Raw genomic sequence first — 26,030 nt, forward strand, 5'->3', positions numbered from 1 at the left:
CTGAGTATGTCATGGGCTGGACAAAGAAGATAAAGCTTTAATACATGCAAGAACTGAGCTAACCCAGAAGCCTGGAAGTAGAACTTGGCCAGCCAGGAGGGTGAATGGACCTATACACGCTTGTGTGTGCTCATGTAAACATGCATTGTCATACAACATGTATGTTCTTCTTTGCAACAGAATATGACGCATGGGTCCGGGTGAGGTATAATGGAGGACTGTTATAGCAGAAGCACCTATAAACCTTGCTTCTGATCCTCAAGTGATTTTGTTGGGCTGGAGATGAGAAGAGACATGCAAGACCGACAGAAATGATGGGCAAAGGCTAGATCACAATGAAGTTTTGACAGCAGGAGTTTGCAATCATAAATTTTTGCCTCAAATTATCTGCTTTGGTTTGTGTTTTGTTTCTCCTAAGGACTCAGTAGACGCTTAATGTCTCCTGACTAAGAAATGGGCTGTTAACCCGTTTTTGTTGCAAACTTCACGTCTAATACTGTTAGATACCAAACCTCTTAACATCCCCACATTAGAGACAAAGTTCTCTAATCGTCCACGTGTTTTTACAAGGTGCTCATCTGACATTCTGTCACATCTGATCAGATTTTAATTCCTTTGTTATATTTGTCATTTCTCCTTTATACCTGAAATTTTTCTAAAAGGGGCAAAAAGCTCTTCCATGAATACACAGAGACACAGATGTTTCCAAGAGTACGGCATCTGTAGACAAAGCCACCGGGAGTTTTAATATCATTTTTAAATTCCATCCAGATGTCTGGTATATCAGAGATACTACTTAGGTGTTCAGCTTATCATTTGCTTTATAGATTTTATATTTTTGGTAAAAACACGTAGACACATGCATATAATGCTCATGTGCGTACGTGCGCGCGCGCACACACACACACACACACACACATTTATGCATTGAAGGGGTTTGGGAAATGCATCTCAAAATATGCCCCTGTGATATGCTGATGAGTTCATAGCGAGGGCAACTAGAGAACAGCAAATGAAGGGAAGAGCTTTCTCTAGACTCCCCTTATCTGCCTAGGGACAGATCCTTTAAAGGGAACTCAATTGCTAACTATTCCCTCTCCAGGAATCTGGTTAATCAGGTAAGACAGACTTCTATGGTAGCAGAGGAGACTAAATGTCAGTGCCACACCCAAAGGAACTCTGTACTGGTTATTGTCATCTTCCTCCCAAAATGATTTATCTACCTCTATGTCTCCCTTACATCTTGTCTCCCCTATCCCTTATGAAGATGGTATAAAAGCTTCTACACCTCACTGGGTGTTGAGATATATATCTTTCTGTCCTTTTATACCCTTGTGCACATAACACCCTTGCATACCTTTCCCCTGTTCATCTACTTGCTGTCAGCTAATTTCAAAGGTTCAACTAGCAAACCTTCAGAAGGCACAAGTAAAGTATTTCCTCTCCTACAGCACACACAAGCAAACACACACAGGCAAGGAACCCAGCTGTTTTAAGACTCGAACACAAAATTATGCACACATCAATTTCTTATTTTTTCTTTATCATATGTACTGTACACCAGGCACCTAAACAAAGCTGGTGTACAGATCCTTTATGAGGTTGGGATTCTTATAGCTTCACTCATTCATTATGTTGAGGAAGTCAACATGTTCTTGTCAAGATGAAGAATTCATCGAGAAATTTTCCTGTGATTCAGGGAGCAGTTTTATGTAATATATTTAGGTCAAAACTTTTATCAGCCAAATAGAACTAGCAAAACACCATTTATCTTGATTTCCCCATGCACGAAAAAGAAGATAATAGAATATTTTCTGTTATTTTCATGTCACCCCTAATGTACAATTTGTCATCACCAATTCACATACAAAGATTCTGGAACCACAACATTTAAATAAATGTTTGCTGTTTTTTTTTTAAAATCCTTCTTCTGAATTTCTTTTCATTTTTTTCAATCTCTCTAAAGATCTACTACTAGCACATTCTGCTGGCACTTATCACACATCTTCTGAGTAGGAAACACTTGATAAAATCTCTTTCTTTGACCAATCTTGAGCCAGTGCTAAGAAAAGAAAATGCACTTGAGGCATAAATGGTGTCACAATGGTGCTTCAGCTCCTACGCTGAGATGCAGGCAGTGGGGTCCTTCATCATGGGAGTTATTGTCCCAGGGATCCTTTGTTTGGGAGAACAGGTTAGAAAAGAAAGACCCCAGGAGCCAGCATAATTTCCACATGCTAAGAGGGACATTTGTACAACACTTCACCAGATATATAGGAGTTAGTGGAAATGTGTTCCCTTTCAAATCACTTTATATTGCCTCTTAAATTTCAACAGAGTTCCAGATTCATAACCCACAAGATAATTTGTTTCTCATCTCAAAGAAACCAAAACTGATTATGAAGACCTAGTACAGAGGAACACTTCATCAAGCATTAAAGACAGAATCTCATATGTAAATAACTATCTGCACACAGTATTTATATTCATGTCTAGTATATAACATACCAATATTATAACAGGGACTTAGTGGCTACTTTTGCTAAGAAACATGGACTCTGCATTTGGGGCTGCAGATGGGTAAATAAAAGCAGGATAAACGTTCTGCCTGCCTTGCATGCAAATCACCTCATGATGAGATTGCCCCCCATCTCATGAGTGGGAACAATTACCAAATGACAGGAACTGAGGCTGCTTCCCTAGGAGCAATCATCTCAGGGGAACAAGATTGCTCCCTTAAGTAGTAAGAATTTTCTGGAGTCACCTTGCAGCACTGTGTTCAGATAATGATCATCCAGAACACAGTTTGCATCAAACTGTTTAATTATGCACACCTCTCATTCTGTGCCCTGATTCTTTCTCTATTTAAACCTGAAGTTCATGTTAGTAACCTGAGAACAGGGCTGAGTATGCTAGTCCCCTGGTCTTTCTGGTGTCATGATAATGATTAAAGTTCCTTTCCTGCCTTCACGGTCATCTCTTCAATTGGTGTCTTGGGATAGGTGTCAGAATCTATTCTGTTGGGACCCCCAGAGCTGGGGCCTTCACCTTAAAGAACTCCAGGGACAATATCATATATACAAATATATCAAAAATATAAATACATATAAGAGACACATAGCTTTCTGAAGTTAAGCTCACGTTGTATTTTGTCATTATTTTCAAATATTTGAAGCCTAAATGAAACAAGACAAACATTCCGCCATCCTCATGACAAGAGAAATGAAAGCTAATTCAAACTTGTCCTCTACTGAAAACTTTTTGTTTACTAAGTGACAGTGAGGTTGGTTTTTCCTTATAAACTATTCTTCTATCACCTTCACCACTAATTTGGCATTGTTATCATTTGGCTTCTACTTAAATCTCAAAGAAAAAAATATGTGTACTTGGGGCTGGGGTTGTGGCTCAGCGGTAGAGCGCTGGTCTAGCATGTGCAAGGCCCTGGGTTCGATCCTCAGCACCACATAAAAATAAATAAATAAAATAAAGGTATTATGTCCAACTACTTCTAAAAAATAAATGTTTAAAAAAATATATGTGTACTTAGCTTCATCTAGCACTGGGCCTGGGATAAACAGCTGGTTCAAGAGGCTAATGCTCAGGAAGGAACAAGACTCAGACTTGTGGCCTTAGGATGTACCGACTTTTCTATGAGGCTTTGTCCCCAATGCATTTATTTCCAGTCACTGGCTATCATTTTATCATGAGAAAAATCTCTTTATCACTGAGTCCCTGAACATATTTTGTAACTCCAGTAAACACTTAGAGCTAATTATTGATGCAGAGTATAAATAAATGTTCCGTTGCCTTCATGGATCTTCTCAACAAAAGATTCAAAAGTACTTTACTCTTGGCACTTCTGAGTTTGATGAGTACAGTGTCCCTGGATTACAATTTTAAATTTATAAAAAGAAAAGAGAGACATGAAAATGAATACAAGATGACTGAGTCATGAGAGTGAAAAGTGCAAATTTAAATTGTAATTTAGTAACATTATCTGATGAATATATTTGCAACTCACTGGGACTTGATAAAGAGGATTATATAATAAAACCAAGGAGAAATGTTCTAAGACCTTACCAATTAGATGACTAAGGCAAATCCATATACTCAATAGGCTAATTAACTCCTGATTGATAGTGACTAAAGGGCCATTAGAAATGTCAGACGTTCTTTATCCGTACAACTAAAGAATCTCAAAAAATAAGACAAAAATCTTCTTTAGCAATCATATATATCTGACATTTATATATATATATATCTGGTCCGAGTTTTAAACCTGTTCACTTATCACATTTAATATAAAAATACTTTGTAAAAAAAAGTAAACAATTTTGTAAAAAAACAATAAAATGATTAATCAAATATGTACTCATGGGGCTGGGGTTGTGGCTCAGCAGTACAGCGCTCAGTGCTCGCCTAGCATGTGTGAGGCCCTGGGTTTGATCCTCAGTATCACATAAAAATAAATAAAAAAATAAAGGTATATAAAAAATATGTACTCCCAAGAGAAATGTCATGTAGCAATGGGAGAGGGTAAACGTATGAAAATAATATTTCAACAAGAATACTATAGTTCAAAAGGAATGTATTCTTATGGGACTCTGTGGGCAGGGAGAAGAAAAGAAAAGTGATTGACTTTAAAGAGAGAGGTTTAAAAGAGAGCATGAGTGATGGGGTAACAAGATGTATCTATGATGGAGGATATTGCAGGTGAGCAGTAGAAGAGAACTTGGGAAGGGTGCACTCTGATCACACCAAGGATGCCCATGAGGTCCAGCATAAAGACAGAATGATGGTTTCTAAATCTGTGCACCACATAGTAGAAATGGACAACAGAGCGAATGGCGTGCATGTCACGGCACAAGTATAGAAGCAGTTGGACCTGCATGGAGACTAAGGAAACTGATGGGCAAGGTACAGACCCAGAAGACCAGAATATGGGTAAGAATGCATCAAAGTATGGAAGCCATTTTTGGGGAATGGGAAGGAAGTAAGTTCCAATACATGTATTGATGTGGAGATTGAGAGAGAAGAGGAAAAGACAACTTGAAATGTTCAATCTGAACTTCAGTATTAGAAAAGAGCAAAGATAGAGTAGGAAGGAAGTGGAGGATTGTGGTCAAGATGAGGACTATTTTTTCTTTAACCTGTTAAATACTGATACTGGCAAACTAAGTAAGTAACCAACAGGCCATGGATGGAAAAGCAGATCTGGATTTAAGAGAAGGACAGGCATAGAGACTATCGAGGCGTATAAACATCAATGGTGGCTGAAGTCACAGTGCAAAGTTACAAGGGAATTCTTCGGCTCCACTGTGGTTAGGTTTAACAATAAAAAGTGAGAGGAATGTTATGTATTGCTTCCACTAAAAATTAGCTCTCAGAGCTTGCTGCCTATTGACTCTCTTTTTCCCTCCACCATAGAATTGGCCATATCCAGATAGTGGCTGCTTCAAAAACCTGAATCTGGTGTTAAAATTCACATGGAAAGAGGACACACAGCTCATATCTAATGTGAGTAATAAATAATTAGTTGTTGCAAAACTACTTGGATTTGGAGACTGTTTATTACTACCAAATAACCCAGTCCAATCTGACATAAACCATGGGAATAAATGAGAATCCTCAAATTTAAAAGTAAAGAAAATTCAAGTGACAGAATCACACAGAACTTAGGTAATTCTGAATTTGGCATTTTATAAAAGAGAAAACCATTTAATTACATTTGCAAAGGTACTTTGACTATAATGCCTTCATTTCTGTCTTTACTCTTTCTGTATCAAAAAAAATATGCATTAAAAAAACATGCTGAATCAGATAGTAAGTCTGGCTACTTTTGGAAAATGCTTCCTATATATAATATTCAGTAAGGACAATATTCCCTTTTACATGCAAACTATTGAGTATTCAATGTCTTTTTAAATATTACATTTGCCTATGCATTTTTTTTTTTGTGTGTGAATTCACCAATCTAACACTTTTCATTAGATCACAAGAATTAAATGTATGTGTAACATTAGAGAGTTTCTTCTAGCCTAGACATAGACAAATTAGGCTTTCTATGAACAATTAGTGGTTGATCCCTGAAAAGTACCATATGTTCACAATTCTAGCATGCAGACTGAGATAAGTAGTAAAAAAGAACAAAAACAAGATCGTAAACTAAGAAAAGCTAGCCCCATAGGTCATTTAGACATATTTATGACTCCAAGGAAGCAATCGAGACTCCCGTATATCACCAAGCAATACACAATTTAGGAATTTAAGAGAAAATATCTGTCAAAATTCTCTCTTTTACCAAGTAAGTTTGTAACCAAAACTTGTATTTTGTGAATATCCTAATCTTTATAGTTTAAAGAAAATCCCCAAATCAATTTTCTAATTCAAGTCCAGTCCACTTTTTATCCTTTTTACCATGTTTATCCAAACTCTGAGGGTTCTCATACACCAATGCTTTCCAAGCTTAGTGTTTTTCATTTCATTTTTTTCACTCATATAATTGGAAGAGGTTTTTTTTTTCTTTCATATAATTGGATTACTTTATTGAGATGATTTGGTGAAATCAATAAAATGTGATTTAACGTCTGTCATATGTATGGATAAGTTCCTAGATGACAGAAGATCCTTGTGCGTTACTCAGAAGAGTTATACTTTTGTGTTACTAACAAATGCACAATCTTCGATTCTAGAGCCTCATCTCCCTCTCCTTCTGCCAAGTATTTAACTGTCCTAGAAAACTAGTTCAGAGATTCATTTTGTTTCCAGGTTTGGACTCTTAATAAACATGGGGAATAAGCAGTAATAAAAAGGACAAGTTATTATTTTAAGAAAAATTCAAATTTGTCAGCTCAGGTACCCCTGGTTTATAATGCAATCAAACTGGATAAGGGGGCTATGAAATGGGTGGAGTTTTCTTGGACTCCATAGTTCTCCTAGAGAGTTTCATGGAAATTCAGTTTTACAGTTACAATTAGGCTTAAAACATCTGTGAATGTGCTAGAATCTCTACTGTCTCATCCTGTATGATTTTTTTTCGACCTAAGTATCTGTCCCTATAGGTTAGTTCTAATGCCCAATACTTTCTTCCTTTGGCTTTCAGATGTTTGTGATAACTTTACACATTTCCAATTAGCCCTCCTGTCCTTCTGGAATTTTCTCTGCCTCTGGACTGGAAGGGTGTTTCATGATTTCAATACCCATTCCACTGCTAGGTAAGTTATGGCATGTTTGTTTTATGTCGATTCTCTTCCATAGCTTATTACTATTCAACTTCTAGAAGGACAGAGCCTTTGTGACTACCACCTTCCATGTTCTAGTCTTTACATTAAAAGCTGGAAGTACACGTCACAATTCCTTTCAGTAACACAGAAAACATGCATTGGGGGGAGGGGACCTTCCTGACCCAAGTCAGCAGTTCAACCCACCATGCAAACATATTTTTTAATGATGTGCATGTTTAACATAGTAAGGATTTCTGCATTTTTAAAAGAGGAGTCAAATAGCCCAAATAGCCATTACTGGTTAAAAAAAATAGGTCTAGGAGTACAAAAATTCAGGAACAAGCAAAGATGATACTCTGAGCCTGGAGAGCAGGATCCTCTTTATTCTGCCTTCTCACTAAGGTGTTCACATTAGAAAGCTATCTGAAGTTCTCTAGGGCAAGAGTGGCTTTGGGGATCCCCATCTGTGCCCCAATATCTGGGAACAGAAATTAAACTCAACTACTTCATTACCACTCATTCCCCTATAGTCACCAAAATAATGCAGCAAGTCTTCAATTATGAAGCAAAAAAAACTCATGCTTTTCCTATAACTTTTCACATCTAAGTTAATAAAATGGCATAATCCGGCTCTTGTTCTGGATACCAGAAATGAATCTGACAAGCACTTCCCCATATCCCCTTTAGAGTGTGGTGGCACAAATTTGGATACATCAGAGAATCAAAGGGCTCCAAGAAGGTTCATTCACTTCAAGAGACAGTTTACAGAAGGATCTTCAACACATCAGACCAGGTATCAGAGCACAGAGATGACAGGAGCATCCAGATTCAGGGAGTGCACAGGGATCTCAAAAGGAGGGGGCATCATGCATCCTCTGCCAGTACTACCTGGGAAAAACACATGCAGCATGCAAAGGGAGCTCAGGGAGAGTAGCAGTATCCCGTTTAGAATCAAATAGGCATCAAGCATCACCTCAGATCCTTGGAGGGGCTTATATGTGTCCAGTGGACATTCCAGGTGTGATGAAGTTGTTTTAATTTGTTCTATTTGTTTACTACTCAGCATTCTACATTTGCCCCAGTCATGGCAAAAGATTCTCTTCTAGTTTAAGACATTCCCGTCAGTGAGGAGATGAACATTTCCTGTTCTTCACCATTGCCCTCTCCATTGTATAAAATGGAAAGCAACCAATTTCTACTAGTTCTTGTGTTCCAGACAGTAATTTATTAAAGGGACATCCATGCATCATACAGGACTTCCTTTTATATAAAATTGGAGGACCAGCAGCCTTATGTTTTAAAATGCCAGCTTAGAGAAAGCCCCCTGGCTTTCCCTGCTATGTGTGAATAAACTGGTCCTTTAGAGGAGCAATCCCAAGGGGCCATTCAGAGGCCATCATTTCACCACGAAGACTCTGTTAAAAAGAGTAATTGGTATCAATAACACTTACCTGTATATGCAGAGGGAAAGTTACCCAGCCATAACGAGCCCAGAATCACACAGCCACTAGTTAAAACAATGCAATGTTTGGAATTTATGAGAATAAAGCCTGTCAGTAATAATGCTCTTAATCGGGCCTTCTCGATTCATTTGGCATACTCTGCTGTGTACTCACGGTTAAATCAAATCTGCCGTGTGGAAATAAGCTAAGGGATTGTGTGCAAGAGGCGAAGGATACACTGAAAAGGTTCACTTCATAAAAAAGGAATATTGTGGACATGGCTTCCACATGGCCTTTGTGACTACTGTGCTCCTCTAAAAGCCACAGGACCCTTTCACCACGCAAAATGTGGACTATAACTAAGGATACTGGAAAAATGAGAGGAAACAGTTACCATTGTACAGAAAGATGGTTCAAGCGTGAATCAATGTGGCAGGCACATCATTAAACAGACATGGGGTTAGACAAGGGAGGGAACCCCCAAACAATGACAACGACAACGACGACAACAACAACAAAGATCATTGCTTAACCTGTTTTGTCAGAGCTGGTATTGATGGTATTGGTAGTGATGGTGGTGAAGGTAGTCTTTGCGCTGTCCTTGGCAGTTACAGATTTCTGCTTATTTTTCATGGCTTCCAGTGCTTTGAGCTTCTTGGCATGTTTCGTGCCTTTGTAGTGGGCCGCAGCCTGGCTCTACAAAGGAGAACAAAATGAACCATGCAATCAGGCTCATTTCTAAACTGGCATTCTCTGTATTACTGCAAATACAGACTCCCTTTCAATAACAGGTACCATGATGGCGGTGGCCAAGCAGTGGGATTCTATTTAGAATGATGCTAGAAAGCAATGGGAATCAAGTTCTAAAACCGCAGGACAGAAACAAGAAATATTTTCTGGTTTGTCTTAAGAGAAATGCAGCTAAATATTATCACATCCATGACATTTTTTGGTGGAGCAAGTGAAAAAAAAAATTTAAGAATTTACACCTGGGTTGCTTTTTGTTCTGCCACTGAAGAGTCTGGGCTCCCAAAGATTAACAAGGGGCCCAGAAAAAGAGTGGCTCTCATCTCCTTGGCTCAGGAAATCTGTTTTCTTTTTCTACCATGTGTCTTATTAATATAGTCTCCAACGGGTGTCTGCCAGGAAAATTCAAACATAACAAGGGAAGTGGGCACCCTGGAGACTGAGGCTGAAGCTTGAGAATGCAAAAGTGAATGCAATGCCTAGGTACAGTTGGAGTCACATGGAAGCTGGGCAGTTTTATGATTCCATCTTTCTCTTTGCTACCAATGAGGGATAGCCTGAGAAATTCAAGATAGTGTCACTCTTTCAACACATGGATCTTTCATGCCACAGTCCATTGTCAGAAGTCTCCAAGGTACTCCAACTTCCTAAAGGGGCCAATGCAATACTTTTGCCTATGCCTGTAGAGATTTTTTTTTTTTTTAAACAGGGATATATGTTGCCCATGTTTATATTTCTTAGCACTATTTTATTTGGGGGTGGGTTTACTAAAGAGATGTGATAATTGCAATATAAAATCATCTTTAAAAAATATATAGATATTAATGTTGATTTAAAAGAAAAAGGACTTTGGGCTGAAGGGAGGTGGAGAAGAGGAGGTTTGTGAGGGTGGGCAGGGAGATACTTAGATCAGGTTTTTCAGGTCAAAATCTTTACAAAAATTCATCTCCCCCCCCCAAAAAAAAAATCTCAGTGGCAGACTATTTATATTAGATCAGACATTACTTCCCATGCTTATTTAAACTAAATGTTCCATTTTGTAATAATAATAATAATAATAATAATAATAATAATAATAATAATAATCACATTCTTCTCTTCACTCCACCACCTGCAATGGGCAGGGTGCTGCAGTTTAGTGTCTTTTGGTAAATAAATAAATAGACTGCACCTTCATTTGCATCATTCCAACAAGATATCTCACAGGACGAGGTACCCTTATTGAAAGAACACTGGACAAGGAAATTATATATTAGAAACAGTTTGAACAGAGAGCACACTCATGCATCAGTTACAAGTTTTCCAACAACACAGAACACCAAAAAAGGACATAGTGTGAACCAAAATAGAAGTTAAGACATGCTGTAGTTAATTAAGAAACCAGTGATAAGTTTAGATTGGTTTGATTCTAAGTGGGGAAAGTCACTGTGATAGACAGGTTTTTGTGTCTTTTATCCTGCTCAGTTTTCCTTTTTAATAAACCAAATCTCTTGGGAGCTATTTGCTATGGTCTAGATAGTTGATCATCTTTCCTGGCTATAGAGCTTCCCTTAAAACAAAGCTCCTCTCTTCTCTATGCTGGTACCCAGGGACCTGGGGACAGAAGTAAATGTTTTTAAAATGTATATTAAAAGATTGGGTATCAAATACTAGTGCTACCTCCACTTATACGTCCAAAATATAAATTTTAAAGGTTTCCTAGAAAATCTACACTCTCAGTTTTATTTACTATTAGACAAGACCATTTTAACATACCAGAGTCCAAGTGAATTTCACTGTTGTTGAAACTAAACTTACTCCAATAGAACTCCCAGAATGAACAAAAAGAAGCAAATTCCACAAAGAAGCCAAAACCCCATTCTGCACAAGTACAGACAGAACAGGTCCCTCCAGCAAGGAAGTCGTGGGGAGGAGCAGGTGACAAAATGACCCGTAGCTGGTAGGTTCACAATGGAGACACCCAATATTTTGAAATACAAAATAAAACAAACTGCATACTCACATCCACCTGGTCATCAAATGATAGTCTCAAAGTATGCTGATGACTAGTTTAATCACACAATATCTGATTTTTCAAAAAGGTGATTGCTCCTCCAAATTTGGGGGGGGGGGGATGTCAAGTGACAGAAAGGTTCAAAGTGCTATCAAGAGACCAGGGCATGTAGAATACAGGGGAGATGAAGTGTAGTGGGGTGATGGCAGCAGAGGAGACCTATGTGATTGTGATTGTGTGGGGGCTGGTGTTGCGGGTAAAGGTGGCATCCAAATTTGAAACCTGATGTAGGCAGAGAACCAATTTCTCCATTGATTTTTATTTGATGACTTTAGAATGTGAGGGTTGTTCTTAAGTTTCCCTAGTCCAAATGCTTCTAATGTATATATATTGAACCCACAGCTCACAGGTTCACCTTGATTCAGGTATGTTGTATAAAGGTGTGCTCCTGCGTCACTGCAGAAAACCCAGGCAGTTCTCTTTAGAATGGATAGATTATTCAGTGATATCTAATCTTTCTCTAACTCCAGACAAAGTTGACACCTAAATAGGAACTCTGCAGAGAGATTTTTAAAAAGGAGCAGTTTTCCAGAGATGTCTATTTGGGCCTCTTCTGCCTCATCTTTAGGCATATAGGTACAGAATGGTCATAACTTCCATAAGCATACTATGTTGTGCCTGAAATTGTTTCTGAGTATTTAGTAGTCAGTCTCTGAATCGTCATTTGCAGAAACCTGGGAACCATCCAGACACAGCAAATGATCATTTTTCACAGGAATGACTACTTGGTTAAATAAGCAAGCACGCTAATATTATATTGCATCTCACATAGATGTGATCCAAACAGTAAAATGTAGGCTTTAACCACTGACTTTGGAGGAATAAATGGGATAGCAATGCATAAATATCACTATACTAATCTTAAAATAGCATATGGCACCATGAAATCTAACTAGTCATCCCAAAGGCAAGCGCTGATTCTAGAGACAGGCATACATATTCCTATAGAATAGAATGATGCCATTTTAGATGTCATTGCCATGTCCTAACTATCAATAGCCAGTCAGACTTTCCAGTCTTCAAATTTTAACCTCCATATTTCAAAATGGCACTTTGCTTATACACAACTAAAATTTTTAAGTAGATAAATCCACAAATGGCTAACAGTTGAGAGAGAGGTTCTGTCATTTTGAAACACACATACACAAATTTATATTTGTACCTTTACATATTTATATGTCTACATGTGTGCAATGCATATTACTCAAGAAAAGTATCAAGTTAATTTCCTTAAGAAAAAGTCCAAAAAAGGCAGTCAAAAATAGCCCAGAATTACATGTAATTGGGGAACTTCTATCCAAGAGGGGAGAACTCAAAACAGCAAATTAACCTTGGAAACCTCCTTAAAATTCCAGAACGAAAGTGGAAGTGATTGCCAACTCCTTGTGATTTTTCTCTTTCCTGGTTTTACCTTTTCTCTCCAAGGTAATTATTGTTGCAGCATGAACTCTGACACCATTACTTTTACCTCTAAATTGATTGCTTTGCAATGATCCAGTCTTTAAGGGTTGAAGGAAACACAGCTCTATAATAATTCTCTATAATAGTAAGCAAAAACTAAGCCTGTGGGCCGGGGTTTGGCTCAATGGTAGAGGCACATGTATGAGGCACTGGGTTCAATTCTTAGAATTACATATAAATAAATTAATAAAATAGAGGTACATCAACAACTATAAGAATATATTAAAAACAAAAAACAGCAACTAAGCCCTGTGTCATAACTTCCAAAACTTCATTATTTAGAAATATCTAAATTCACTGTTTTATTTTCATTAAACTGATTTGGTGTTAGCAATGCCTAGGTACATTCTTTATGCCCCTCTCTCTTTAGTCTAGGGAAGCCACTGGACAGCCAACAAACAAACAAAAATCTCTCTGGTAAGCTAGCTAAGAGCACTTTTCCTGTTACTATATTTACCAAAATATTTGAAGAAGAAATTTAAAGGTAGAATAATTTCATTGTTCTTGTGGCACAGATATTTTTATTACTTAATAATATGTCCCATGTAGAACATTTAATAATTTCTTATCTTGTGATTGTATGGTTAAATTTAAGTAGCAGAGTACATTAAGAATAAAATGAAAATTGACTCGCATTGTGTCCCAATGTAAAAAAAAAAAAAAACATGATTCAATTAAGAGTATTCTTTGTGAGCGCCAGTGATTGATGCTTTACTTTGAATGTTTTTCTGTCTTCTGTGCTCTTCAATACAGGAATGAACAGTAGCAGCCATGGGAACAGAAAAAAAAAAAAAAAGATAATACTCCCAAAGTAGAGTGATTTTCCTACACCACTGGGAGGAAAACATCTAAACATAGAGAAAAGGGAGAGGCATGTCACATTTTCTCAGATAAGTAACTCTAATTTTTATAAGCAAAGAAGATACTTTTTTCCCCCACTAAGTACTAATACAGTTAGGAGAACTAATCTAGATGGATTCACTTATCTTTTCAAAGCTTCACAAGTCGTCTACAAACTTCGTGATCTCCAAACATAAAGTATTTAATGTTTTCAAGTATCAAATGTGAATAATAAAATAGTGGGTGCTTACTGGAATTGAGAAAAGCATAATTTGAGAGTGTCTGCCTGGTTCCTGTCGTGGAAGCAACCACTGCTTTTGTATAGGTGGAACCTAAACAGCTGCCTCCTTGAATGCTAATGATGGAGCCCTGTTTGGGGGGGCATGAAACAACAGTGGGATTTGGAAACTGGCACACAAGGTTTCATCCAGCCAAAAAGAATGTAGACTCTGACTAAATTTGAGCAGTTCTTTTTTTTTTTTTTTTGGATGGATGTAAACCAGAGACCTTGAATGAGTTTTAACCCTAGTGATGTAACTGCAAACATTTCAGGTTTGTACAGAACAAAGCAAAGTCAGGAAAACCACTCTAACTACTCAACCAGTGCACAAAATCCCTCCATAATGCCCACAGCTTAACACTTCTCTCAGTCTGTGCTTGTCACATACCATTTATAGAGGGTTGGAAGGAATTAAAAATGTTGAATCTAATTATGTCTAAGGGTCAAGTTGTTACGGGTGTTGGTGTCAGCAGGAGAGAAAAACTTGCATCCTGGAAATGACATGCATACTTCCTCTGATCCTCCATTCTGTCCACTGGTCAATGTACCCCACCCCCAGTCACAAGGTCTGCTCTCTAGCAAGAACAACCACTAACAGGGTAGATAAATGAGCCACAGCCCTCCCTCTCATTCTCATGAGGACAATGCCACAAGAAGAAATCATTCTCAAGTCCTTGTATGACTAATTCCCTCTGCCTGCAGTGCCTCTGTTGCCTGGTAATGTTTTAATGTCACCCCCCTCTGGTATTGGGTGGGCCTGTATTATGGCACTGCCATAGAAGGGTTAAGTGCCTGTGTCTCCAAACAAAGAGCAAATCTCATCACACAGAATGGAAGACCTGATGATACTCATCATTCTGTCCCTAGGATCTACTGTACAACTCTAAATAGTTGCCTGTTAAATGCACGTTGAATTAATTTCACATTTTGATTTTTAAATGGAAATATGCATATGGTGTCTCAACGGATTTTGTGTGTGAACAGGGTTCAACTTAATTCTCTGCCATTCTTTGGCACTTCGCCCTATCTGTTGAACACACTTCAGGGGATTTTTATGGCACTTAATGCAGGAAAAGCATCTGGCACAAACACAAACTATTATTTTTTTCTCTAGGAGGAAGCTTATCATCAACCACAAATTGTGCTATTTATGGGAGCTCTCTTCACATGGGATATAGCAAGGGAATAATATGGAAATAATATTCACTTTTTAAAATTTTAATGAATAACTAACAATTTCCCTTTTATAAAATCCAGGAAAATACAATGAATGATTTCAATGATGACTCTGTGTTTTAAAGGCTTGTAAACGACCAAATTCTTTTAAATACATACAGAAATTCCCAGTGCTTGAGAAATACTACTATTGTTACTACCACTTATAAACTTTAAATTTAAATATACTATGTTCTAAAAATATGCAGGAATTATGACATCATTAACTCATTTTCTTCCCTACAAATCCACATAATATATACCCTGTATTAGCTGAAGAAAAACACTGAGAGAAAAGACAAAATTTCCTACTTCTCCATAAACTACTATAGGGCTCCCATCTATAGTTTTGTTAAACTCTTAATCTGTAATTTAAAAAAAAATCCAAGAATCATTCCTTTAATAATCTTATCCCAAAGATTACCTCTAAAATGTGCAATTATTAAGGAGATCCATTGGGTCCACAAAATAATGATTTATATTTGATCCTGATGTCCTGTCCACATTAAACACCATAACAGTTGTCTGTACTTTCAGCGCACTGGGAAGCGATGGAGAATGAGACCACAAATATCCTCAGAACCTGGACCTCTGTAGGTAGAGCCCACCCATCTTCACATTTTCTATCTGTTCATTTATTCAGAAAGGATTCACTGAACAGTTATTGTGGGCCAGACATAATTGTACCACGTGGTCTGGTGATTATAGATGAAGTCGAGACTGCAGCTAAATTGGGGAATTAATCAGCAACAGATGGTAACTGAAGTCACTGAGAAATGCCATTTTGTAAGACAAATTAAAGATATTTTTCCATTTAAACACTGAAACGTAATCCTCGGTCAGCTGCGACATTTGAATGAATGAACTAAGATTGCGTCTGACAGTGGACAGGACAACATATTTACACATTCTTTATCCAGCCACTGTATACTTCAAAACTTAGCTTAAGAAAACAAAAAGACGTTCCTTCCAGTGTTTACTATCTCCATGATTCAATGAATCTTTTCTCATCCTCACACCAGAATACGTTAATCAGAAAGAAAGAACACATTTCTCTCCGCCACATAGAATATTTCATCTCTTCATTGGTCTCTAGAGGTTAAATTCATAATGTTACAAGTACCATCACAGAAGAGCAGACTGGAGAATGGTAAAACCCAGCTGCAGAAAGCTATAGTAAGGTGTCCTCAAAACCTGGCAGTAAGGTTGTTCTGAGTTAAAATTGTAGTGGATGGAATTAGCCTCTCACAGGAACCTTATTAAAGGGCAGGTCAAAAGCAGGAAGGCAGAATGGGGAGTACTAATCAAAGGCTGACTGAATGTAAAAGAGCAATGTCTTAATGAATATTATTAACATGTCTAAAGGAAGACGATGCCAGTTGAATAGGTTTCATCCTGGAATCTAGAAAAAAAAGGAAATTTACAGATTAATTGCATGTAAGATTCTTTCTCTTCCCCTGATAAATACAGGAGAAAAAATGTAACACCACCTGATCTTATTTTTGAAGATGCCATCTGCTTCTGTCTGTCACAGCCAAAGGAGAAATGGTCTACTCAGTTGTATTTCTAAAAATTTTATAAATATATAAAAGCCTTACAGGAATGGAAAGGTGTGATACCTTTCCTTGCCTATCGTAAGGATCACAGTGGGCACTCTTATAACAAAAGACAGGTTAACAAGAGAAACACAGAAAGATTTATTTGGTCAAAATTTCATGTAATAAAGAAATCTACTGAACGAAAACTCAGGGGCAACTGTATTTTAGATTTGATGAAGAAATGGACAGTTGCTTGGAAACATGATTAGACAAAAGGACATGACCTAATGATAAAATACTGAGTGGGGAATCCAGCAAAGCCTGTCTGTCCATGTTTTCCTTGGCCTCCCAGGTATGGGGCAGGGACCCTTCTGGAATAAAGGTCTTAGGGTCTATTAACATCCAAGGTAGGTCAGAGACTTTCTTTACTGTCAGCTACTACAAAGAAAAGTGGGGGGATGTTTGAATAATATTTCTGTTTTAGGCTGCCTTTGGTGGAAATGCTTTCTAGTTTTTATGACTTCTAGTTTCCATGACCTTTCCATCAGGAAGAGGAATTCGAGTTTCTATGAGAAAGGGAAAGGGAAAAAGAAAGGACAAGGTCATAAAGCCCCTTTCCTTCAGCTGAAAGCATTCAGCGAGCGAAGGCACCATCTTTTGAGGTACAGTCTTCTGAGCTCTATCAGTCTCGCCCATTATAAAATGTAAGCACGTTAGCCTCCTACATGCAAAGAAACAAGCTAAAAGCTGCACTTTTTTTGTCTACATTATTTTCAATACTTTAAAATGTTAATTTTCATTTTCTAAATTAATCTATTAAAGTTGTACTGAATGCTTCGGGGCAGCAAAACAGGCACTATGTTGAATGTGTTTTTCCAATACATCAAGAATTTTTGATCAACACTGAAAAAGTGAAATTAAAATTTCTCTAAATAATAATTAGAGAAATAATTTTTTATAAATAAAAAATTTTGAGTACACAAATATCAAGCCATGTATAGGACATCTGATTTTCTATGTTGTTACCTGAATCTCTAAATTTTTTGAGTTCATTGACAAGATCAATAATTGTATTTTCATGACAAGTTGGGACATTTCTATCTTAAATACCAGAGTTTTCTAAGTGATGCTTGTTAATATCACAGCTTCTACTGCTTAAAACCAGCAAGTGATTTTCCCCCTTGGGCATATATTAACAATTTACTTTTTGCAGACAAGTGCACAAATATGATTAGCTTTTTGCAAATTGCTCTTTATTCTGTTACTGGTAAGTAATTTTTATATTATTACAGTGTAAACAGATGCTATTTTCCACTACATATTCAGCTGTAATGAGCTAATTTAATGTGTTAAAACAACAAAAGAACTTCAAGAATGATTCAGTGATTCAAGCTGCATGGAAGTAAAGAGAAAAATCAAGCGCAAAGTTTGTAAAGATTCTTCCAAAATTTGGTTTTCAGTAAAGAATTGCAGAACCCTCTATATTTGAAGTTGCTCATTGGTAGTTGTGAATTCACCTTTGCAGGACTGTTCTACAAGCAAAATTTTAAGCAGAAGGGCTCCACAGGTGCCTCTGGCTCTTTGCTCTCCGACTTCGTGAAACTTGAACTATCGGTGGCAGACCTTTTGGTTGAAGACTGGATTTAGTTTTGTTTTTATATCTGTTCATTTAAATATTTATGTATTCAAACAAAATTTCTCCCCTAGGACATTTCAATATATTGATAGTTGAAGAAGTATCCAAGCAAGAAAAGGAGATGAAGAAGATGTAGACATGGAAATATAAAAACCTAAAGAACCCGGTATCATGTAAGCCAAGAGAGATAAGAGCTTCTGGAAGGAAATGCTTATCAGTATGGACTGCTGCTGTGACTCAGGTAAGAGGAGAGCCAGAAGTGTCCATTAGATTTTGCAACATGTACATTGTTCATGGCTGTAATACAGGATAGGACAATTTAATGCTAAACCATTTATTGAAACCATGGATTTTGGAAAGGTCTGGAACAAATGGAGGATCTCAGTGCTTGGTCATGGAGTTGTTAATTGGAGCAGCTACCAGAAGCTTTCATTTCTCCTACACTCTATTTTTGAATTAAGCACCATTATCTTAATTTAGTTCTACCAAAATGTATTTTCATATTATGAGTGAGTCTCCAGAATCACACTTGTTTGATTCTATCATTTATGAAAGCAAAGATGTTAACATTTGTAATAACATTAGTGAGTTATATTAAATACTTTAACTTTTAAAATAAAATCCATGGTATGAAAAATCTTTTTTTATAGTATTAATTTATTTTTTACATATGACAGTGGAATGCATAATTCTTATTACACGTATACAGCACAATTTTTCAAATCTCTGGTTGTATACATACTATATTCACACCAATTCATGTCTTTATATATGCACTTTGGATAATAATGATTATCACATTCCACCATCATTTAAAACCCTATGCAACAACTCTGCCCTATCTAGAGTTCGTCTATTCCTCCCATGCTCCTTCTCCCTATCCCATTACAAATCAGCCTCCTTATATCAAAGAAAACATTCAGCATTTGTTTTTTTGGGATTGGCTAACTTCACTTAGCATTATCTTCTCTAACTCCATCCATTTATCTGCAAATGCCATGATTTTATTCTCTTTTATTGCTGAGTAATATTCCACTGTGTATATATGCCACAGTTTTTATTTTAATCTATTCATCTACTGAAGGGCATCTAGGTTGGTTCCACAGTTCAGCTATTGTGAATTGTGCTGCTATAAACATTGATGTGGATGTGTCCCTATAGTAAGTTTTTTTTTTTTAAGTCCTTTGGGTATAGACCTAGGAAAGGGATAGCTGGGTCAAATGGTGGTTCCATTCCCAGTTTTCCAAGAAATATCCATACTGCTTTCCATATTGGCTGCACCAATTTGCAGTACTACCAGCAGTATATGAGTGTACCTTTTTCCCCACATCCTCGCCAACACTTATTGTTGTTTGTATGCATAATAGCTGCCATTCTGACTAGAGTGGGATGAAATCTTACTCTGATTTTGATTTGCATTTCTCTAATTGCTAGTGACGGTATAGAGAATCTTAAAAGTTAAAAATAATAAAAAAATGACTTGTCTAGCAGTGATTTTTTTTCAGATTTTCATGAATTTTTTTTCCATGAGGAGGTAAATAAGAGGCATTTGATATCTCTTTGTTGAAAGATAGTTATATACCATTATACAAAAGATTAGATCACAGAATCTAATGCATTTCCTTATTAATATATCTTTAAAATTTTTCCAGTTGAGTACAATTTCTTGGTTCACATCCTTATGATCCCATGTTAATGAAGGGAAATATACCCTGATACTGTTATCAATGAGCTGTAAATGAGAAGGCATAGCTCTCAACCAGGCCCTTAATTTTATTTATATACCCAACATAAATAATTTTACTTCCAGTATGGAATTTCCTCCATAGGAAAAGTTACTTACAAGTTATCAGGTTATTTAGAAGAATGCATTGTTAGTTACTTCAAAAATAATTTGTTATATAAAGACTAAGAGTAACATAGAACTATAATGAACTTCAGGCTTTCCTCCACAGATTAGTATTTTAATATTGGCTCCCTTCTGGTCTTCAATATCCTTAATATCTGTTTAATGGCCATGTCTTGCTAAACCACCAAAAACACAAGGAGTAGAACTATCCAAAAATTAGAATGCTTATTGCAGAAGTATGGAAAAGAGAATGCATGAACTTCTAAGTTCTCTAAGTCTCTCTAGTTTATGGTCTATTTGTTACCGTAATATACACATTAACTAACACAAATCCTTTTCATAGACTTTTCATTTGAATATTGAAGAATGTAAAAAGTGCCTTAATAGTGACACTAATATCTCCTAGAGATTAGCCAACTTATATTCAATTTAGTTTTGAAAGGGCTTTATGTAATAGGAAGTTTCCCCTCCAAATTAGATTTTATTATGCCCATTTCAAAAATATGGAAACTGAGGTTTGCAATTTTAAAGCGATTAGCTTGAGGTCCACAATACATAGACAAGAGTTGAAAGTAGGTCTCTTTGTCTCCAAGGCTCACTGTATCATGAAGACTTTTTCAAATATTTGTCTTCAATGCAAACATTCAGCAACTGAAAAAAAAAGATCCAGAGGTGACAGAAGATTTTTAAAAATGCAGTAACTTTCTGTTCATAGAGCATATATCCAAAGGTCACCCTGTACCCCAGAAACTAAACTAGCTAGTTTCTGAGGTATAGTGTCAATAATGTACTGAAGAAATTCACTTCCTCTTCCTTGACACAAAGCCACACCACACACTGCTCTCATAGTTGTGTGGCTCTGTGATTGTCAGTGGCAATACTCTGCAACATGCCCAGCCCTGATTCACTAAAAATCTCCAAACATAATTTTCTTGGCCCTTTTTGTCAGCTAGATTCAGACAAGCAAGCATAGTCACTGTGGATGCTCCACATTAAAAGCATTAAGAGGACAAAGCAAGCCAGGCCATGATGGCATGATAGAGTCCCAGGGACCTGTGAGGCTGAGATGGGAGGAATGCATGAGCCCAGGGCCTCCATAAAAATCCTGGGAGACAAACCACAAGGTAGAGTGGAGTGCACCTCTCAATTACCATTAAGAAGTGATATGCCAATGGATCAAGAATACTTATTTTGCATATTACACGAGCAAAATTTAAATATCTAGCTTTCTAGAGCCCTAATACATGTTTTAATTGATTTGTACAGTAGATTGAGTTATGTTAAACTAACAATGATATCAACCCACCATTATGCTCTAAAACTACATAAATAGAGAGTTCCCAGTCAAGGTAAAGAAGAGAGCAGACGAGCACAATAATGTCTGTGTAATTTAATTTTAACTATTCATTGTCTAAATGGACCATCAAAGTTCTCTGAAAATATACAAGTTTCATGCCTTTAAGAAAAGCAAGAATGCAACATATCTTCCTTCAGGTCTTTTTGAATGTTTTTTCTATAGCCAGGAGTGAAATAATACCTAGAAGAGGTGTTAGTCCACAGATCTGGACAGATCCAAATTGCTTCTCTATATAATCCCTTGTAAATTCTTAATAACTATATAATTTCTTGGGATGGTTTGCATAACCCAGTTTTCCAATTGCTCTACCAGAGGCAGGACTTGACTGCTGGGGTGATTTTCAGCATTGTATAAAAGCCAGGTAAGTTTTCTTGCCACAGCACAATAGGATTTTAGTTTCTGGTGTCCTATTTGACTTTGACAAAATAAATCAAATGATCCTGCTAAGGAAACCAGTGAATGATTGATGGAAAGGCTTCAAGGTCTTAATATAATGCATGTCATAAAATAAGAACTACTTTTATCTCAGGAACCCTTCAAATCTACAGCTTTCTGAGACTTCTTCACTTTTCCTGCTTATCCTTTTTCATTATACATTTAGAAGAAAAAGTTCAAACATGTATTTTTTAAAATATATATTTATGTGTACATTGTTTTATACACACATATAATTTATATGTTATATATATATTTTTTTCCAGGAGACACAAAATTGATCTTGTGATTATTTTTTCAACCTTCCATGAATTTTATCTATGGATCTTAAGTCACTTTGGTAAACATTCATTCATTTTTTTCTATTTTCAAGCAAAAAAGATATGAGACATTGCCTTGAAATAGGTATGTAAGTACAAAGAAGGTATAAATCTTTATATAAATCAATGCAATCCAGAGGATCATAATCCCAGATCTACAAGCTGAGGTGAGCATTAGTCCATTAAGTCTGGTTTTAAGTAAAATGAAACTGAACTAGGTTTGGATTTAATGATCCTGAGGTTTGGTTTTAGCTCTCCACCCATGGACTTGAGCAAGTTTACTTATTCACCAAACCTATTTCGGCAGAATGATTATAGGGAATGCTATTTCTTCCACTTTGTGAGAATTAAGTTAGAGAAGGAAAATCTCAGCTGCTTGAGGAAAGATCGAATATGAGTGAAAAGTCCTGGAGTCTCTATCCCAGGTCTTTGATTGACTGACTCTTTATCCCAATTGAACCCTTTTATGGAAGGAATAGCTTTTTTTCTACTCATTTTCCAGACTCATGGCCTTTGGGTAACCTCAATTACTTCCCCCAATCAGCTGCAACATTAATTAGAAGTATAAATATTATTACTCCTAGTAGGATAGGTTTAAATAATTATTATATAAGAGTTATGCTGAAAGAGACTCTCAGAACAATCAAGTCAAGTTTGCTTTGTGGGTATTTCATTCATTCTAAGGAACTTGAGGATGCTGTCCTCTCCCCAGAGTCCAGCAGATACAACTTGTACATTGCTGGTGGGACTGCAAATTGGTGCAGCCAATTTGGAAAGCAGTATGGAGATTTCTTGGAAAGCTGGGAATGGAACCACCATTTGACCCAGCTATTCCCCTTCTCGGTCTATTCCCTAAAGACCTAAAAAGAGCATGCTACAGGGACACTGCTACATCGATGTTCATAGCAGCACAATTCACAATAGCAAGACTGTGGAACCAACCTAGATGCCCTTCAATAGACGAATGGATTAAAAAAATGTGGCATTTATACACAATGGAGTATTACTCTGCATTAAAAAATGACAAAATCATAGAATTTGCAGGGAAATGGATGGCATTAGAGCAGATTATGCTAAGTGAAGCTAGCCAATCCCTAAAAAACAAATGCCAAATGTCTTCTTTGATATAAGGAGAGTAACTAAGAACAGAGTAGGGACGAAGAGCATGAGAAGAAGATTAACATTAAACAGGGATGAGAGGTGGGAGGGAAAGGGAGAGAGAAGGGAAATTGCATGGAAATGGAAGGAGACCCTCAGGGTTATACAAAATTACATACAAGAGGAAGTGAGGGGAAAGGGAAAAATAATACAAGGGGGAGAAATGAATGACAGTAGAGGGGGTAGAGAGAGAAGAGGGAAGGGGAGGGGAGGGGAGGGGGGATAGTAGAGGATAGGAAAGGCAGCAGAATACAACAGACACTAGTATGGCAATATGTAAATCAATGGATGTGTAACTGATGTGATTCTGCAATCTGTATATGGGGTAAAAATGGGAGTTCATAACCCACTTGAATCAAAGTGTGATATATGATATATCAAGAACTATGTAATGTTTTGAACAACCAACAATAAAAAGTAAAAAAAAAAAAGATTTAAAATTGCCGTTCCTGCTCCAGTTCCACCTAAAAGAAAGGCAGCAATTAAAAGTCAGCTCTGGGAGAAGCTCAGAGGGAACTGCTGTTGGGGTGTTAATAGAACAAAAGAAGAGCAAAATAGGAAATCAAGAAGAGATAAGGAAGGAAAGGTTTCCTGTTTCCTTTCCAAAGTGACTGAAGGACAACTTTATGGATGGAGAGATGACCAGATGCAATTAAGTTAAATCACTTGCTTCTTGAGGCAGTTAAATTTTCGGTATGTGCTTACCTAACACAAGACTTCCTTCCTGTCAAGGCATTAGATCTTTCCAAGCTAATACTATGGGACATAGCTTAGTCCTTATAAGGTTTTTGCAACAAAATGGATTTTTTCCTCTAATATATAATAAAGAAAGGTGCTCTGCTGTAAGCTAGGGCTGGAAGGAGACAGGAAACTGATTCTTTCCTTCTTTGTCCTTCTGCTCACATTACTGTGTGGTCCCTCTTCAGATGGTTACTGAGGGCATTTTTGGAGATGCTTAGGACTTCAGAGGAAAAAATAGAGAAAAGGCATTTTCTCTGAGGTCCCTTTCCATGAAAACATCACATGGCTCCATCATAGGACATTCTAAAGAATAGGGGGTAAGATATGTAGTCTTACAGACATGTTTCTTTTTCTTCCTTCCTGAACATTGTAATCCATGTTAATGTTACTCACAAAGACATGGCATAGATTTATTATTTTCAAAATATACACAAGGTCTATATTTTTGTCAGAAAATAAGCAATACTTCTGGTTGATTTCATTGTTTAAAATTAAATGTTGACTTGACTGTCAACATAGTTAGTATCAACTCCACTTCTTCAGTTTCTCTGCAATTTGGATTCACGTCACATTTTCCCAGGCATTTCAAAAACAGGAAACTAAATCACAGTTCACATTACCAAAATATATGTATTTCCTTTTGTGGTGGTTATAGAGTTATGGCTTTTTGAAAAACCTGGGCTCCAATCCTAGCTCCAATTTTTGATGTGGGGAAATAATATAGATATTTCTAAACACTAAGCTTCCCATTGGCAAAGAATAAGAAACAATTCATATTTATTTGTTCATTCATCCTTGCATCAAATATTGCTAGAATCCATACCATTTTCTCAATGCTGTGCTAGATAGCAGGGGTTAAAAAGATAAAAACAAAAGAGTTCCAATTCCTAGCCTTAGGGAGGTTGCCATTATAAGGATTAAAGGAAACATAAATTTAAAAGCATTAAACTTACAAAAATGATGATTTCAGGTATTATTATGTCACATAGCACAATCTTGATGGAGGTTATACTTTTAGGGGATTTCAAAATTACCTTTAAAGAAAAAAAACGGGGTTGGGGGTTATGTCTTAATAGTTGCCTAGAATGTGTGAAACACTGGGTTGAATCCAAATCTCTGTGTGTGTGTGTATGTGTGTGCACACTTTCAATTTGCTTTCAGTTCTCCCCTACTGAATTGCTATTAGAAAAATCAAAAAGTATTTGTATGCATCATATTAAATTATGATGTGACCATTTGGGCTTTTAAAAATTAATGCAATAAGATATGAAAATACAAGTTATACAGATCGAGAAAGAAGATAGAAAAACAGCTTTGTTCACAGATGACATGATTCTTTATATGAAAAATCCAGATGAAGTATGGGGAAAACTCTCCTTGAACTAATATGTGATGATAGCAAGTTAATATAGAAAAGGTTAATATAGAAAAGTCAATTGCTTTCCTATATACTAGCAATAAACAAACAGAGTTTGCAATTAAAAACATAAAACTATTTATATATGAAATACTTAGGTAACAATCAAACTATATGTGTATAATATCTATATAAGGAAAATTAAAACTGATGAAAGCAAGCAAACCAGAAGTAAATAAGTGGAAATAGTCTATGTTCATGGATAGGAATACTCCATATTGTAAAGATGTCAGGTCCTCTCAATTTATAGATTCAATACTATCACAATTAAAATAACGGCAAGTTATTTTGCATATGTTAACAAATTAATTCTAAAAG

General features: G+C 36.6%; 1 protein-coding gene across 1 annotated transcript in view; it reads right to left on the reverse strand.

The window, feature by feature from the left end:
- Znf385d (zinc finger protein 385D) overlaps positions 1-26,030 on the reverse strand; it is a 282,504-nt gene that overhangs the window by 72,106 nt on the left and 184,368 nt on the right. The window contains exon 4 of the mRNA XM_027923176.2: positions 9,199-9,361. Coding sequence (XP_027778977.1) covers positions 9,199-9,361 — 163 coding nt within the window. The remainder of the gene's footprint in view (positions 1-9,198; positions 9,362-26,030) is intronic.

This window comes from Marmota flaviventris, chromosome 1 (genome assembly GCF_047511675.1).
Source record: "Marmota flaviventris isolate mMarFla1 chromosome 1, mMarFla1.hap1, whole genome shotgun sequence".
Lineage (NCBI taxonomy): Eukaryota > Metazoa > Chordata > Mammalia > Rodentia > Sciuridae > Marmota > Marmota flaviventris.